At 34.6% G+C, this 16,902-nt stretch overlaps 1 protein-coding gene, 1 long non-coding RNA gene and 1 pseudogene across 3 annotated transcripts; all 3 read left to right on the top strand.

Moving 5' to 3' along the window:
• Positions 1–8,630: 8,630 nt before the first annotated feature.
• LOC129288375 (TMV resistance protein N-like) lies at positions 8,631–11,170 on the top strand (annotated as a pseudogene).
• Positions 10,938–12,931, top strand: LOC129288376 (disease resistance protein RPP5-like). 2 transcript variants are annotated; one of them, XM_054924913.1, is made up of 3 exons: positions 10,938–11,072; positions 11,167–11,368; positions 11,447–12,931. In XM_054924913.1, exons 1-3 carry the CDS (start codon positions 11,031–11,033, stop codon positions 11,704–11,706), a joined length of 504 nt encoding a protein of 167 aa, XP_054780888.1. In that variant the 5' UTR covers positions 10,938–11,030; the 3' UTR covers positions 11,707–12,931. The 2 variants fall into 2 exon arrangements, with proteins under 2 accessions (XP_054780888.1, XP_054780887.1); XM_054924912.1 differs by having other exon boundaries at positions 11,167–11,706.
• Positions 12,932–13,093: 162 nt separating this feature from the next.
• LOC129288377 (uncharacterized) lies at positions 13,094–15,478 on the top strand. Its single transcript, XR_008587991.1, has 2 exons — positions 13,094–14,668; positions 14,931–15,478. It is a non-coding gene; the product is annotated as an uncharacterized LOC129288377 (long non-coding RNA).
• Positions 15,479–16,902: the final 1,424 nt, after the last annotated feature.

The following is a 16,902-nucleotide window of genomic DNA, read 5'->3' on the forward strand; positions in this document are numbered from 1 at the left end:
CAACTTTGAACGAACCTTCCCAATTAGGTAAAAATTTACTAAGCGTCCAGTCCTTAGAATCGGGTGGCAACACAAGTTTCCATACAAGCTCACTCATCTGAAACTATTTTTTATTCTTTTATTATATATTCTCGATACCTCTTTCTTCTAGGCGATCATATGATCCAACGTTTGTAAACATATTTCATCCAACTAAATTAACTTGTTCATCATGGCTTCATTATAATCCTCAAAAGATCTTCATAAGCTATTCGTAACATATAACGAAGGGACTACTATTTTCATAAGTAATATAGCCTCATGCCTATATGTCAATACATACGGACTCGTGCCCGTGGCCTTTCTCTTTGATGTTCAGTACACCCATAATGTCTCATGAAGTCATACATGCCATTTTTTAAGGTTTTCCTCGTTTGTCTTTTTTAAAATTTCAAGGATTATTTTATTAGAAGCTTCAACCTGCCTATTTTCTTGAGGGTAATATGGTGAGGATGTTAATAGTTTGATCCTACTTTCTTCGACAAAAGCTTTGAAGTCACTTCTAGTGAACATAGTCTCTTGGTCCATTGTAATCGTTTGAGGAATCCCAAACTAAAATACAATGTGCTCATGTACGAAGTTAATAATGTGATCCTACTCAACTTTCTTCATAGAAATGACCTCTACCCATTTTGTGAAATAATCTGTGGCCATTAAGATGAATAAGTAGCTCTTAAATGAGGCCGGATAAATCTTTCCTATTACATCTATAGCCTAGCTCCGGAAGGGTCATGGCTTAACGATAGGATGCATGTATAATATTAGTATCTGTTGTGCTGGCCTATAAGTTTGGCATTTCTTACATCTTTTGGCATATTCGATGCTGCAATTTTTGCTAGTAACAGCCAATAGTATTTGTGCCTGTACACCATCTATTACATTTTTTGCCTTAACTAATGGGCCCCACCCACTCCTTCATGTACCTGTCTTAAAACCTTTATATACTCAGTGAAGGTTAAACACTTAAGTAATAACCCGTCGGGCCCTTTTTATACAACTCATCTTCAATTAGAATGAAGTGTTAGTGTGTATCCTTATTCTATAAGGATATTGTTGGTTGGAATTTTATAGATAACTTTTGAAATCATTTCGTCAATCATGAGCTAATTTCTATCAGATCACACCACACTGTACTGTCAAACCACACTGAGAGATCAAAGGATGTTCCTTTCATTCCACCACAATTATCTTTCTGGTGAGTTCAAGTGAAAGCCTTAACCCTAATGCTATTTGAGTCAAGTCATTAGCTTCCCAATTCTGAGCTCAAGGAATATGTGTCAAGGTTATTGTTTTGAACTCTTCTAAGCTCAGCATAATACATCACTAGAGCTAGGCTCATATATTTTTATTCACCAATCAATTGTCTGATGACTAATTAAGAATCCCCTTCTATAACTACATCACGAGCCTTTATTTCCTAAAGGATCTTGAGCCTTGTGACTAATGCTTCGCATTCAGCCTGATTGTTAGTACATTTGAAATTTAATTGGAAAGATAATATAGTTTTTACCCATGTAGGAAAAGTTATTACTATTCTGGCCCCAGATACTTGTTCTATGCTAGACCTATCAAACTTAAGCACTCAAGGCCCTAGATCTATTAAAAACACAAGTAATTCTTTTTCGTCTTTAGGGAGCACGACTAAGGGGTGATCAGCCAGGAAATCTACTAATGCTTGGTCTTTTACTGATTTTTGGTGCAAGAATATTAATGAAAATTTTACCAGGGCCAAGCTCCACTTCCTTATATGGCCCATCATGATTAGCCAATTAAGCATATACTTAATTAAATCAAAATGAGAAACCACATAAACAATTGTGTTTATTATATAATGCCTTAATTTAGTACAATTATAGTACATTGCTAAATATGCTATATCTAAAGTTGAGTATCTAGTCTCTGTGGGAGTCAAACACCTGATTAAATAATAAACCACCTGCTCACGTCTCCCATCAATAGTTTCGGCTAACATATATCCTATAGACATAGCGGTGGCAACTAAATACAATAAGAATAGGGTGTTCTCCCTCCGAGCTGTTAAGATTAGCGGCTTTATCAAGTGTTCTCTAATTCTGTCAAAAGCCATCTGATGATGTCTAGTCTAGGTGAATACCTCGGTGTTTTTAAGTTTCAGAAGTTCAAAAAACTCCTTCATCTTCCCTGCCAGATTCGGAATGAAATGCTTAAGATAATTGACTTGGCTCAAAAACCTTTGAAGCTCTTTCTTATTGTTCGGCGTCTTTGCTTCTAGAATAGCTCATGCTTTATTTCAATCTACTTCAACCCCCTTCTGTGGACCAAGAATCTAAATAAATTACCTGTAGTTATACCAAACACACACTTATGTAGATTTAATTTAAGGCCTACTTCCCTTATTCAAAGGAAGATCGTCTTCAAATGATTGATATGATCATGTGCTTTTTTTCAATTTAAACATTATATCATCTATGTATACCTCCAAATATTTTCCTATCATATCATGAAAGATGGTATTCATAACCCACTGAAAAGTGGCCCTGGCATTTTTCAGATTGAATAACATGACCACCCATTCAAATATTCTAATAGAGCTCGGGCACCTAAAAATAGTCTTGTGAATGTCTTCTTTTACGATAAATATCTGATTATATCTTAAGAAACAGTCCATAAATGGTAATAATGCATTCCTAGCCCAAGCGTCTATCAACTTGTCTATAATGGCCATTGCATACATGTCTTTAAGCGTGGCTGAGTTTACGTTTCGAAAATCCATACAAACCCATAACTTTTCATTTTTTTTATTACTAGGACTATATCTGAGAGCCACTGAGCGTACCTGTAAGGATGTATAAAGCTAGACTGTATGAGGTATTTGATCTCCTCCTTCACTCATAGCTCCACTTTAATTGACATTTTCCTGGCAAGCTGTTAATGTGGTCTGTAGTTCAGCTTTTAGGAAGCCTGTGTTCAACTAACTATCTCACCAGCCCTGACATTTCATCATAGTCCCATGCGAAGCAATCCTTGAATTCCTATAGCATACGCTTAAGGGAATTCTTTTGTTCCTTATCTAATAGTGAGCTAATAAAGGTGATCCTTGACTCCTCTGAAGACCTAAGGTTTACTTCTTCCAGCAGATCTTATACCTTCGGGGCTATGTCTTTAAATTTCAGAGGTAAAGGGTTTAGCTTGTGTAGTTATGTTACTTTCTGGGTTTCATCTTCATAAATAACCTTAGTCCTAAAAGTCTCAGGTCTATAGCCTTTTAATCGTTCTTACATGTTGTGCAACTATAATTTTTGGATGGTTGTGGCTACTACGGCCTTTCTGTGGACTAACTCAATCATCCATCAACTCTATGATAGGTTCACGCCTTTGTGATGCTAGAGGTATGATATCACGCATTGTTGTTTTGCATGAAAGGACTCGACTTGAATCCTCTTGTACCCTTTAAAATATAAATGGCTCATATCAGCATCATAATACCTTCCATCCATAAAGTCAGTGACTATCATAAAGGGTTTGTCCTCAACCTAGGCCACACCTACTACTTCTCCTTTCCACATGAGAAACATTTAGTGTATAAAGGAAGGGACGTACTCATTAGCATAAATCTAGTCCTAACCTAGTAAGGCTTGATACTATGCTCTTATATTGATCACAAAGAAAGCCATCAGAGAGGATTTGGTCCTGACATTAACCTTTAATGGAATACACCAAAGACCTTAGAAGCACTCCCAATGAATCCCACTACAGACACCTCTATTGGCATTAACTCGTTCTTCTCACCCCATTTTAAGCATGACATGGGCTAGCAGTATATTTACCACCAAGCCATTATCCACAAGTGCCTTAGTTATTAGCTTCCTATCAAAGTGTGCCTTAATGTACAAGGGCTTCAGGTGTTGGGTCATCTTAACACTTGGCTTTTCTAGGATAGCTCGCTTCGATTTTCCTTCTATAGCTTGTAGAATGACTTAGTATATGGGTTTTACTTCAATCTTCCTCATCTGAGCCTGTGTCTTCACTGATTTAGGATCCTCATCCTCCCTAAGTTCCATCGAGCACTATTGATATGGACCCATGTATGTTGCCCCTGAGTTGTTTTGTTTAGATTGGTCATAAGTCCTATTAGTGGTAGACCTAAATTGGGAAGGGAGCGTTAATGAAACTACACAGTAGAGATTAAGAGGTATCTCCCTGATGTGAATGGTCCCGTTCCATTAGTTCTCGTTCTCGCTCCTCGCATCCTGATCCTCTATGGACCTCCTCTTAAACTTATTGGTTTCTTGTGTATCAGAGCCCTCCTGTGCTTCAACCTTTTGTTGATTGAGGTATCTTTACATAGCCCACCTATATTGAAGACGTCATTTTTGAGTTCTGGTCAAGGCAGTTAGGAACTTTTGGTGCCTTACAACTCTCCACTTCAGAGGCGACGTGTTACCAAGTGGAGTAACGAATCTGCCAGAACTCTTTGATATTAAAGAAAGCTCTGTGATACTCTTTGATTGTGTTAATGGTAATTCATCGGGGCCTACATCCCATCTTAAAGGTGTGCTTGTGAAAGGTTCACCTATTCTTGGCAACGTTGAATACTTGACAAAGTAGTTGAATTTTCCAGATGGCTCTCCTAGACGGTCCCAGACCACTTTAAGCCTGTTCGGTTCCTTCATAAGTAGTCCCATATACCAATGTCCCATTTCAAGTGCCATTTGCTATTCTACTTTACTGTTTGTTGGTTATCGATCTCTGAGCTGCCTTCCTAGCTAATATCCCATCTTAAGTTCCTATTCCTATCTAACCTGCTCGTAAGTTGCTGCAGGCGATCCCTTACTATTCTCGAGCTCTCTTAAGCTGCATCTCCCCTGGTCCAAACATTCTAGGGCCTCCCATCTCTTCGCCTACCATCATTTCTCCTAGTTCATCATCTGTTAGAGTTTATCTCCACTGTGTTTATTGTGGTAAATGGTAGAAATGGATCCTCATCCACGGCCATGGATTCCTCTTTCGTGAACTTGAGGACCCTTTTATTAATCCGGTCTTAGATGATGTTCTTAAAATCCTAATAAGACTTAGTATTGTGACTCCATGAGTGATGACATTTGCAGTACTCCTTCCCTCTTTAAGTAGGAAATCAAATATCTCCTCTATTTTAGTAGTGTCGAAGGTGTATTGCACTACGTTAGGCCTTTTGGGAGTCTCCTCTATCTTTCTTAGCAGGGCTAGGCACACTTAGTTACTTGCATTTTTTAGCTCTGCCACTACTATGTCAAGGTCCCTAAAGTATGTGCCTGTCGTAGTTCGTTGGCGATAGTCTTCCTCCTTCAGCAATTCCTCATATGCTTAAACCTTAGCTGCGAGCTCATAAAAGTTCTAAAATTGCACCCCTAGAACTTCTTTTAAAGCTCTATATCAAGGCCTACTTAGGCCAGCTTGAAAAATTCAGTCTTTGAAAGTAGCACATGGCACCTGCTCCTCAGTCATTTGAACCTCACCAAATATTAGTGCGTTGTCTCCCCAACTCGTTGGGTGAGCTAGTAGGGTTTTGCTATGCTAACCTTCAGCTTTGCCTTATAGAACTGTACATAGAACTTTTGCTCAATCTCCATCCAAGTAATGATTGAATTGCGGGGCAGTGAGGTGTACTATGTGAATGCTAGGCTTGTGAGAGTGTTTGGGAACAATCTCAATTTTAAGTTGGTAAAGTTCTCGTAGTTCACAATCTCTCCATCTTGAATTGTGAATCTTTCAATGTGATCTAATGTGGACTACATTCTGTCTCCTGAGAATAGGGTAAAGTTAAAGATCCTGTAACCCCAAAGGTATGGCTTATCTTTGTCTATGTACTTTGGGTACAGCTTTGAGAAAGTGGTACAGCCAATTGGCCTTAGCCCTGATTAGTATATGTCTTAAATGGCATCCCTTAAGGCCTTCATGTTCACCAATCGGTTTAAAGGCTCGTTCTGATGCTCCAGGACTATTCTCATACTCCTCGGGTCGTTCGTGCCAAGCTCCTGTAAATAGTACGAGGGATTATTTAAAGGATTAGTGTTGGCAAAAATGTAGGAATTATGATAGTCCCTTATAACTGTGTGGCCCCAAGGGCCAGTGGCTAAATTAACTCCTGCTTGTTATCCTCCATACAGCCTTAAGTTTGAGCCTGCTTCTAAAGGATTCCTCTTAAGGATGCTGCTAATTTCCTTATTCCATCATATAAAGCCTGCATTATGAGTTGCTGTCTTTCCTTTTCCTTACATTCTGATGTTTTTAGGGATATAGCAAAGAGCCTCTAGTTTTCTTCTAATTGTTTATTTATTCAGTCTTGAATTTCTCATAGTACTTCTGTTACAAGACCTTTAGATATGATCGACAAGTTTGCCTGTCCACTTCTTGACTTTGACTCAGGGCTCGTGCTGCTGCTACTTGTCAACATTGGCATTATGTGCTCACAATCTTCAACTGTCTCAGCTTCAAGCATCAATTGTTCTGACCTTGTAAGTATATAGTTCCTTTTTGGTTTGTGAGAAACAACACATGTTTCATAAGTCCTTTTGTCCTTTCTTTTCCTTGCCATCTTTGTCACACAGGTCTTACCGAGCATGCCAAAAATTATTTATCGTGGAATAACAAATTATCAAGCACGCCAGAGACGCTAAGTCTCAATTGATAACAAAAGGATCCCGGGTTCCCTTACCATAGTTTACTTGAATGTAAAAGATATGCAAGACTTGGTAGAACAAGTGTTTTTGATTTGAAATGTAAAACGATTACAAGTCTAAATTGAAGATTAAGCTAATTAATAAACCTAAAAACTATGGGTGCATAATGTGAGTCTTTTGAGTGTCGATTGTTGTCTTCTTTTGTGCTTTAGTACTCTATTTATAGTGACAGAGTGATGGTAACCTCTTCCTTAAGACTTAGAACATTCTATTGAAGAATAGGGATCCCGCAAAACTCATGGCATAGTCTTTACTCATTGTCTTCTATTTTGGTAACCAGCTCGTTTCACCAAAATACTTGGGCGCAATGATGCTGCTCTCGTAAGATCTGAGATCATTTGAGATCGTGTTTTTATGTACCAACGGTCCAAGGTTTGCAATTGGCAGGATTTCAGCATGTTCATCCTGTTGTGGCTTTCCATTGTGTTTAAGCCGGCCTATTTGCTCAGATTATTGATTGGGCCTAACTCTTCAATCACTTAGCCCATATAACTTTATGACCTACCCAATGCTTGAGCGAAATTTTACATTTAGCCCAAATATAAATGTCCTTCATGATAATTTATATAGTTAAAATCAATTTCAATATCCAAACAGGATTGTATTATAACATAATCAATTATAATTAAAATTAATCATGTTAATCAATTAGTTTTTAATTAATTATATACAATTGAAATTCAAACGGATCTTTAGACTTATTTTTATGTTGTGTCGATCCAATTCCCGAGATAAGCAAAGTCTCCAAATCAACTTCAAATCTTCAACCTTTAATTTGATTTAGTCGCTCGCACCAAGTTTTCAGCCTACAGTACCATTTCAGCCCAAATAAGAAGCAATTTGATAAAGAAATATGATAAATATTTTTCTTGAAATTCATAAGTTTGCTTATGAAAAGAATATTAAAATGTATATTTATTCTTTTAACTTTACACAAATTTTTAATTTGGTCCCTTAATTTTATAAGGTATATTTTTAGTTCTTTAACCCTTAACACTAATTTCATCACCTAAAATTCTTACATTGAACTTTTAAATATTGATATATTAATTTTAATTTTTTAAAATAATAATGATTTGGAACAAAAAAATAATTTAAAACTTATGGTATTAGAATTAAAAACTTAAAATTATACTTTATAAAATTAAAAAATTAAATTAAAATTTTATATAAAATTAAAGGATCACAAATACAAGAACATGAGAGTTTCTCCAATAACCAAAAGGGTTAATAAACGGTCTTGGTTCAAACCCATTTCCCCTGCATCTTCTTGGAAAATACTACTTCAAACAATAATCGTGTCTTGAAAACCAGAAAAAAATACATTTGATTGAGTCAAAAAGAATTAGGAAAAGATAAATTTTCATTATTTCGTAGAAATTTCTCTCTACTTTCTTCTTTTGTTGGTAAAGGAAATTTTTAGTTAATTCAAACTAGGAACAGAAAAGAAGCTTTCTTGTATTATTTGGACATAAAGAGATCGCATCAGTGATAAGTAAAAAGTTCGTATTTCAAGAATTTTGAAGATTTCCTGAAAATTTTTAATTACATTAAACAATAAAAACCCAAAAAAGAAGAAGCAATGTTGACTTTTTTTTATAAAAAAAAAGAAGGTCAAATGAATATATTAACTAAAAACGTAAAAAATAGTTGTAAAACAGAGAGAAGAAAACATTAAAGGATAATTACAAAAGAAAAGGTGCTGCAACTGTAAAAGCAATGTTGACTTGACTTGGAGCAGAGTTGGCAACGAAAGTTTTTCTTTATTACGTGGAAATTTCTGCTTATTTTAAACAAAAAATTTCCACCGACAATTTCAACTCGCAATAAAATCAAGGGTCCAATGTCAATGCTCTGCTTTTATGACCAACACTACCTTCTGCTTCCCGGAAATATCTTTTTTTTTCCCTGGAAATTTCCTTGTTAACTTCAATTTGAACAAAGGCTCAAAATACACATACTCATTTTTCTGTTGTGTCGATCGAATTCCCAGGATAAGCAAACTCGCCAAATCAACTTCAAGTCTTCAACCTTAGATTTGATTTAGCCTTTCCCACCAAGGTATTGATTTGATCTTTCTTCTTCATTCTCTAACAACTTATACGCTATTCTTTCTTTCTTGTCTTTTTAAGGGAAAAAATAAATCGACAACCTATAAAACTTTGTTTTTGGTTTTCGGTGCCTCAGCAATGGCTGCGTTTGCTTCTGCTTCTGCTTCTGCTTCTTCTTCCCAAGTGAAATATGATGTTTTCATCAGCTTTAGAGGTTCAGACATCAGATCTGGTTTTCTCAGCCATTTGAAAAGGGAGCTGCGTCGAAAGCAGGTAAACGTCTATGTGGATGACAGGCTGGAGAGAGGAGATGAAATATCGTCTGCACTTGACGAAGCCATAGAAAGATCAATGATTGCATTGGTGATATTCTCTAAAGATTATGCTTCTTCAAAGTGGTGCTTGCAAGAGCTTGTCAAAATCATGGAACGCAAGGAAGCGAGTCAACAAATTGTGATTCCAATTTTTACGACGTACTTCCAACAGATGTCAGGCATCAAACAGGCTTTTATGCCAAATCATTTAATGATCATGAACAGACGTTCAAGGATAACATGGACAAGTTGAAAATTTGGAGATCTGTCTTGACGAAAACCGCAAACTTATCTGGTCATCCCTTACCAAATTTTCAGTAAGTTTGTTTTCACAATTCAATACATCATTTTATAGACCTCACAGTGATTTAGAATATGCTAAAGTTATCTCAAATCATGTCTATGAATTTATTATTGTTATCACAAGTAGCTTGTAATTTTGTTTCTTTTTTCTTTTTATAATATGCTAGAGACGAATCCGAGCTCATTGATGCAATAGTCACGGATGTCCTAAAAAAGTTGAAAGTTGACAACCATTCTGTGCCTACATCCCAACTTGTTGGATCACATGAAAATCTCACTTGTGTTGAATCATTGATGGAAATTAATAAGTCGCAAGAGGTTCGATTTATTGGAATTTGGGGAATGGGAGGGATAGGCAAAACAACCCTTGCTCGAGAGATATATAACAAATTTTTGTCTGAATTTGAAAATCATTGCTTCTTAGAAAAAGTGAGAGAAGAATCAACAGGGATTACTGGTCTGTATGGAAAACTTCTTGATCAGCTATTTGGTGAAAAGGATCTCCACAAAAATATGAATGATGCAAAGAGAAGGCTGCAACGAGTAAAAGCCTTAATTGTGCTTGATGATGTGGACAATCCAAAACAACTAAAAGATCAAGCTGGACAAAAACTTCAGTTGGGATCGGGCAGCAGAGTCATTGTAACAAGTAGAGACAAGCATGTTCTTAAGAGTGGACGGATTGATGAAAAATATATACATGAAGTCAAGGGATTGGAATTTGATGAATCACTTGAACTTTTTAGTTCACATGCTTTTGATCAAAGTCATCCCAAAGTGGGATATGAAGAGCTATCAAAAATGACAGTTTGCTTGGCTAACGGCAATCCTTTGGCTTTAGAAGTTTTGGGTTCACATTTTCATTCTACAAATGAAGTATATTGGAAGAGTGAGCTTGACAAATTCAAAACTTGCCCCCATCCAGGAATTCAAAATATATTGAGGGTTAGTTATAATGGATTAGATGACATGGATAAGGAATTTTTTAGACATTGTATTTTTTTTCATTAGAGGAGAAGAATTTGCCTTTACTTCGTTGCCAGAGGCTTGTGGTTTCAAAGCAGTTAGTGGCATTGAAAATCTCATAAATAAAGCTCTCATGAAACAGGATATGGTGGAATTGTAATGCATGATTTGATTCAAGAAATGGTCAGCAAATAGTTCGTGAGAAATGTCCAAAACATCCTGAATTACGCAGCCGATTAAATGATGCGGATGAAATTTGTGATGTATTGGAAAGGAACATGGTAAGCAAAATATATATATATATATATATATATCATTTTTATTTTTGGAATAATTTTTTAAATAATTAAAATTATTTTTATTTTGTTTTGTTTAGGGAACTGATAAAATTGAAGGCATCATATTGGATCAGGATAGAATAAAAACAATTACGATTGAGCCCTAATACCTTCACAAAGATGAAAAATTTAAGGATTCTTAAAATTTTTGCTCCTAGAATTCGGTATTGGGATTTCTACCGTCCTAATGAGACAATAATGTAGAGCTTCCTTCTGATCTTGGCTTTTCCTAATAAATTAAGGTATTTCATTGGGATCGATATCCGTTAGACTTTATTGCCATTAAAAGGCTATTGTTTTGAGAACCTTGTTGAACTATGCATGCAACAGAGCAATATTAAAAAGCTTTGGGATGGAGTGCAGGTACTTTACTAATTAATATGTGCCTCTTTCCCTTTAATTTAATTAAATCATTACGCTCTTTATGTGTAAAATTTTTTTGTTTTCATTGTCACAGGATCTTGTGAATTTGAAGACATTAAATTTGTGTGAGTCCAAACAATTGACGGAGCTGCCTGATTTTTCTAGGGCACCTAATCTTGAAGAAGTACATCTCTATAAATGTCTAAGTTTACATAGTGTTCATCCATCCATTTTATCTTGCCAATCTCTTCTTACATTGGATGTCTCTGATTGCGAGAAATTAGAGAGTCTTGAAAGTGAGACTCATTTAGAATCTCTCTCTTACCTTTATGTTGAAGGTTGTCATAGCCTCACAAAATTCTGTTTGTCATCAGAGAAATTGGAAAGCATAGATTTAGTATATTGCGGGAACGTCGAAAAATTGCAAGTGCTGCCAATGGGAGGTTTCACGAAACTCAGAAGGCTTGTTATTGAAGAAGGTGAAAGATTAAGGAGCCTTCCAATAAGAGAGCTATGTGGCTTGACAAATCTTGAGGAATTTAAAATTAGGAATTTCCAGCAGGAAATTAACACAGGGGAGATGCGCTCCCTTTTTGATGCTTGGCACAATTTAAAAAAAACTATGTTTGGATAGTTGGAGTAAATTGTCGGAAATCCCTGACAATATCAAGGCCTTATCAAGCTTGAAACACATTTTCTTGAAAAACTGCCAGGGGCTTAAGTCTATACTTGGACTTCCTCCCTTCCTTCAAGAATTAGATGCTAGAGATTGCACTTCATTGGAGATTGTATTCTCCGACTCTCTAGTTCGGAATTGGTGCCAATTTGATTTCAAAAATTGTATAAAGTTGAAAGAGGATTCGATTCGCTTTATTGAGGAACTACTAACTCATTTCTCTTTGACTTCAACATGTAAGGATGGTTTGTTATATGGTGCTGGAGCTCGTTACCCAGGAAGCAGAGTTCCAGAGTGGATTGAATATAAACAAATCACAGAGCCTTCCAATGCTATCGAATTCACTTGCAATCTTGAACGATCACCCCAATTATTGCTCTGCTGTGTTGTTCCTCATCATATTTATGACTTTTTCTATGATTTTTCTTTTGATGATAAGAGCACATTCCGCAGGACATCTTATGTTGGTTTGCGATGACGAAGACATGTATTCTGAAGAAACGAATTCGGATCATGTTGTTCTATGGCACATGGAAAGGGATTCATTTGGTGATGAAAAAGGTAATGATGCCAATATTTCATGTAAATTCTATACGAAATGTTGGAATGGTGATAGTCATCGTTTAGAGAAAGTTCCGATTAAAGCATGTGGAGTGCACGTAACATATATGTCAGAGTCGGACTCAACTGAAGAAAGACTCCCTCCAACAAAGAAACAAAAAACTTTTTAGGTGTCTTCCGACCAGCCAACTGAATCCAACAAATCAATCTCAAGATGACATCATCTGTCATCCCTTGCAACTGAAATTTATACGCAAGGGCAAACAAAAGCGCCTCCCATACATACAGTTTCTTTGATATATCTTTACAGGATCTCTCCCTTCTTTGCTTTTTAATTATAGGCTCACCTTCACTACTATTATCTTAATTAAAAATCACTCTTGATTAAAAAAAAAATAATTAGATATTTTTTCTTTGCTTAGATATACTAAATTAAAGTAGTAAAATTTTCTACAATATTGTATTTATTTATTTCAATATTTATACCCTATTGAAAAAATAAGTATGCCCCTTTTTCCCAAATTTCGTCCATTTTTTATTTTTTAAATAATTCTTTCACATATATATATTATTTATTATTTCTCTACATATTTTGTGCAGTATAGTACTTCAACATGTATAATAGCTATTGTAAATTATACCGACAACCCATACAAAACAAATATATACATATACATATATATATATATATATGTATAGTATTATATATATATATATATTTGTTGGAGACAGATATATAATTTTTTTTAAAAGAGTTTACTTTTGCCATCCACTTTTTTTTTTAATTTATTGATTGAGCCTGTATTTACATTTTATTTGTGAGAATAATAGATTATGAATCACCAAATTGTTCTATATAATTTTAATATGCACCTGATGACAGATTCTAAAGTAATTTATGTGATTACAAAAAAGGTTATTTTTGGAATAAAATAAATTGTTGTTTATTTATAGTATGTGAAACTTTTGTGAAATTAATGAAGCTATTTACAGATGAAAACTTTTTACAACTTTTGAAAATTACCTTCAATCAAATTAAATCCGTTAGTTAAACCACAAGTGAAATAAACAAAGGCATTTTTGATGATATGATTCAAATGCTTCATTTAATTCTGTAAAACTCTTGTATTAACAATTTAGAGGTAAGTGCATCTTCTGGCCAAAGAAAAAAGAAAACAACACTTATAGGTAAGATCTTGTAAATAGGATTGGAGGAAGTAAAAGAGCAAAACATAAAGCTTGTTGATGGTATTTGATGGTATTTTAATTTATGTAAGATACGAAGGCTTAACAGACCACCCTAAGCTGAGCTCAAACTGGTTTGTTCGTTATCATCTCTTCTATGAGGGTACATATTAGCTCTTTGTGACTAATAAATAAATCTTCATTTTGTATGGTGTAATTTTGCTAGCTTGCTCTGTTTTGATAAGGTTGTTAGTCTGAGCATGATTGAGAGTTTGTAAATGACTTCTGAAACTTTATGATTTTTGTTATTTAACATGTTTTGAATATTCTATTTCGTGGCATGATTGAGATTTTGTCCCTGTGCTAATTTGTTTCGCTGTTTCCCCTAACATGTGAGAATAAATTTGTGCTCATTCTATTCAATATGCCTAAAATTTCAATCATTCTTTTGCATATTGTAAAGTGTAATAATGAAATTTTTAGTACTTCAAGTTTGTCTTGGTATTAATTTGGTCCTTCAAATTTATTTTTTATCAATTTGATCATTTAAAGTTGCCTTGATTATTAATTTGGTCTTTATTGTTTAAATGGGGGGCAACACTATAAAACTCTGCTAACATGGATAACCAAATACTAATAGTAGCAATGTCTATTAATAAAAAGAAATATAATTTTTTAGGTAGAAAAAATACACTCATGAATTTTAAAAAACAAAAGAATGAAATGTAGTGTAAGGGACTATATTAATTAATAAAATTTAACTAATTTGAGGCCTAATTTGTTTTCATTTAGTTATATATACATATCAAGTTATCAAAATACTTTACATATTATATTAATTTAAGATAAATTTGTATTTTGAAACTTAAGAGACTAATAAAATGATAATTTAAGAAACAGTAAAGGACTAAATAAATAATTAAACTAGAAAAATCAAATCGATACTGAGACAAATTTAAAGGATTAAAAATTTTATTATCCCTTTTAACTTTTGTCCCCGCTTTGATTATCATGAAGGAAGTTTCAAAACATTTATTTTGCTCCTCATCCCTACCTTGATATACTGTTTAATGCCTTTTTTTCCCCGGTCCAGCAATGCATTGCTGTCAACTTCCTTGAATCCTTGTTTGTTGATCAATTTGTGTGGCTTGGCATATCTTCTTGCATCTACCTGGTAAGAATCATAACGTTTCCCTAATGTTTGAGTTTGTTCTTGGAATTATCAATGTGAAGCTTTCACTCAGTAATTGAGTTAGAGGATAGAAATAGGAATTTAATTACTCAATAAAGTGAACTCAAGCTTTGAACTTATATTTTTCATCCACACTAACAGAGGGACTTTGCGATGGTCATGTTATTAATTTATTGTGATTTAAGTGGGGAGCATTTCATCAATTTTTATTTTTTTTTTTTGCCCCTGACATGGATATATTTAGTTTGTACAATGCAGTTGCTTCGCGTCCGAAGAGCAAGCCCAAAATACAGTAGTGAAGAGTCTCTCTGTTGATGATCATTGAAGTGTCTTTGACATGTGAATCATATGTAGCAGTAGTACCATTATTGTGACATTTTTATGTTTAATTTCCTTATAGTAGCAACATCATCGTCACTTTTACTTAACTAGCCATTGGCTGCGTGTGAGCATTGTATAGTAGTTTTATATGGAACAAACCAGTATTTCATTCATTTATTTATATATCATAGCAGTACATAACTCTATCATGTATACATACAAGGGCCTTGAATCTGACGCACAAATTGCCAACAAAGGAGTTGAAGGTGCATTTTCTTGCTCCCTAAATTGGTCCAAAATTGCACTCCTAGTTACTGTTGATGTCTTCCTCTCTACTTAGGCTCTTCATGTATCCATTTGAGGTTGTCTAGGTTAGAATAAGCCCATTTACTTGTGCATATCATATCAGTGTTTTGGGCCTTTCAATATTGTAGATATGGACTCGTAATGGATCATTTAGCCTTTTGATTCTTTCTCTTGTTATTGGGCTCTCCAATAAGTAACTAATAAGAGTGAGTCTACTAGGAAGATTTATCTTTCAAAACATGACAAATTAAAGTCTAAATTCATATTAAGAGAGATGCCCATAATTAATATTCGATCATGTCTTAAATAAAATTGCCTTCAATAGAAAAACACTTGTATGCAATAAGAAAAATTGTCCACTGTAGTCTACTAGCTCATGAGTATTTGGCTGCATCGAAGAATTTATGGTTCTAAATAGTTCCATATGCACAAAAAATAGACTTACAAACAACTAAGAAATGCTTGCATAGAAAAAGAGGAAGATTTAGGTATTTAGTTTTATATACACAATATATTTTTGTCTAATTAAATCAAAATATGTGGATTTTAATTAAAATGTTAATAATATTATTGACAGAGTTTAATGCAGACCAGTATTTCATTTCTTTCATGTATTAATATATTTGTGGAGGGACTTGAATCTGACGCATAAAGAGGCAAGATTGCTACTATATTTCCTATGAATAAGCTACAATATAACAGAAAAGATCAATCCAAATTATTACAAGGAATATTTACAATAATGCTAGTTGATTATACTCGATCCACTTCAATTGGATCATTAATATAAATAATGTATGACTTGTTAATGCTATCTTCAAAATTTTGCCTTGTAACTGTGTACAGCTACTGGTTCACCAAACGTTGTGTACAAAATCCAATTTCCTGGAAGCAACATTTGTTTTCATTTGCAAAAACCGCGTTTTGGGATGATATTCTAATTTTTTTTTTTTATAAAAAAAAAATCAGTGTTGAACACCAAAACAAGGATATATCATTGGGTTCATTGAAGGTCAATTGGGCACCCGCTAAGCCTCTTAGTAAGTATATAAGCTATTTGGTGTTTGTTAGGAATATGGGACGATGATACAATTAATTCCTACTTTCACTTACTCTATGAGAAAATGACAGTCCAGAGTGATCCCTTAGAAAAACCATCTTCTAGGCAAAGATTGGCAAGTTGAAGCCTCACACATCTTCCAAAAGGGATTTCTGGCTTCTTATGCCCTGATGTTGAACACGGGATTCCATATATTGGCTTAGCCATCCACTACTAAAAAGTCAATTTAGCGAGGGATGAATGCCTCAATCCCTCACTAAATGACTTCTATCCTTTACTAATTCATTGCAAAAAACAAACTAGCGAGGGAATGCAGTTTCTTGCTAAATTTAACAACCATAATTTATTGCTAATCCTTTGCTAACTTGAAAAAATTGCCCACTTTAGCTAGAGATTATCAAGGACATGCATTCCTCACAAAATTAGCCAGGGACATCGTCCTAGCTATTCTCTTGCTAAAATAACCAATCTTTTAACTATGATTTGTGAGGGATATGTCCATCGCAAATTTTAGGGAGGAATTGAATCC

The sequence above is a fragment of the Prosopis cineraria genome, unplaced genomic scaffold (assembly GCF_029017545.1).
Source record: "Prosopis cineraria cultivar Desert tree isolate PC_DT_omini unplaced genomic scaffold, ASM2901754v1 PC12, whole genome shotgun sequence".
Taxonomy (NCBI): domain Eukaryota; kingdom Viridiplantae; phylum Streptophyta; class Magnoliopsida; order Fabales; family Fabaceae; genus Prosopis; species Prosopis cineraria.

What these genes read in the sequence shown, in the direction of transcription:
- LOC129288376 (XM_054924912.1), top strand. Translation starts at nt 11,031, where the DNA reads ATGCAACAGAGCAATATTAAAAAGCTTTGGGATGGAGTGCAG. An exon ending in AGCTTTGGGATGGAGTGCAG is followed by an intron (nt 11,073 to 11,166) that starts GTACTTTACTAA and finishes TCATTGTCACAG; the next exon opens with GATCTTGTGAATTTGAAGAC.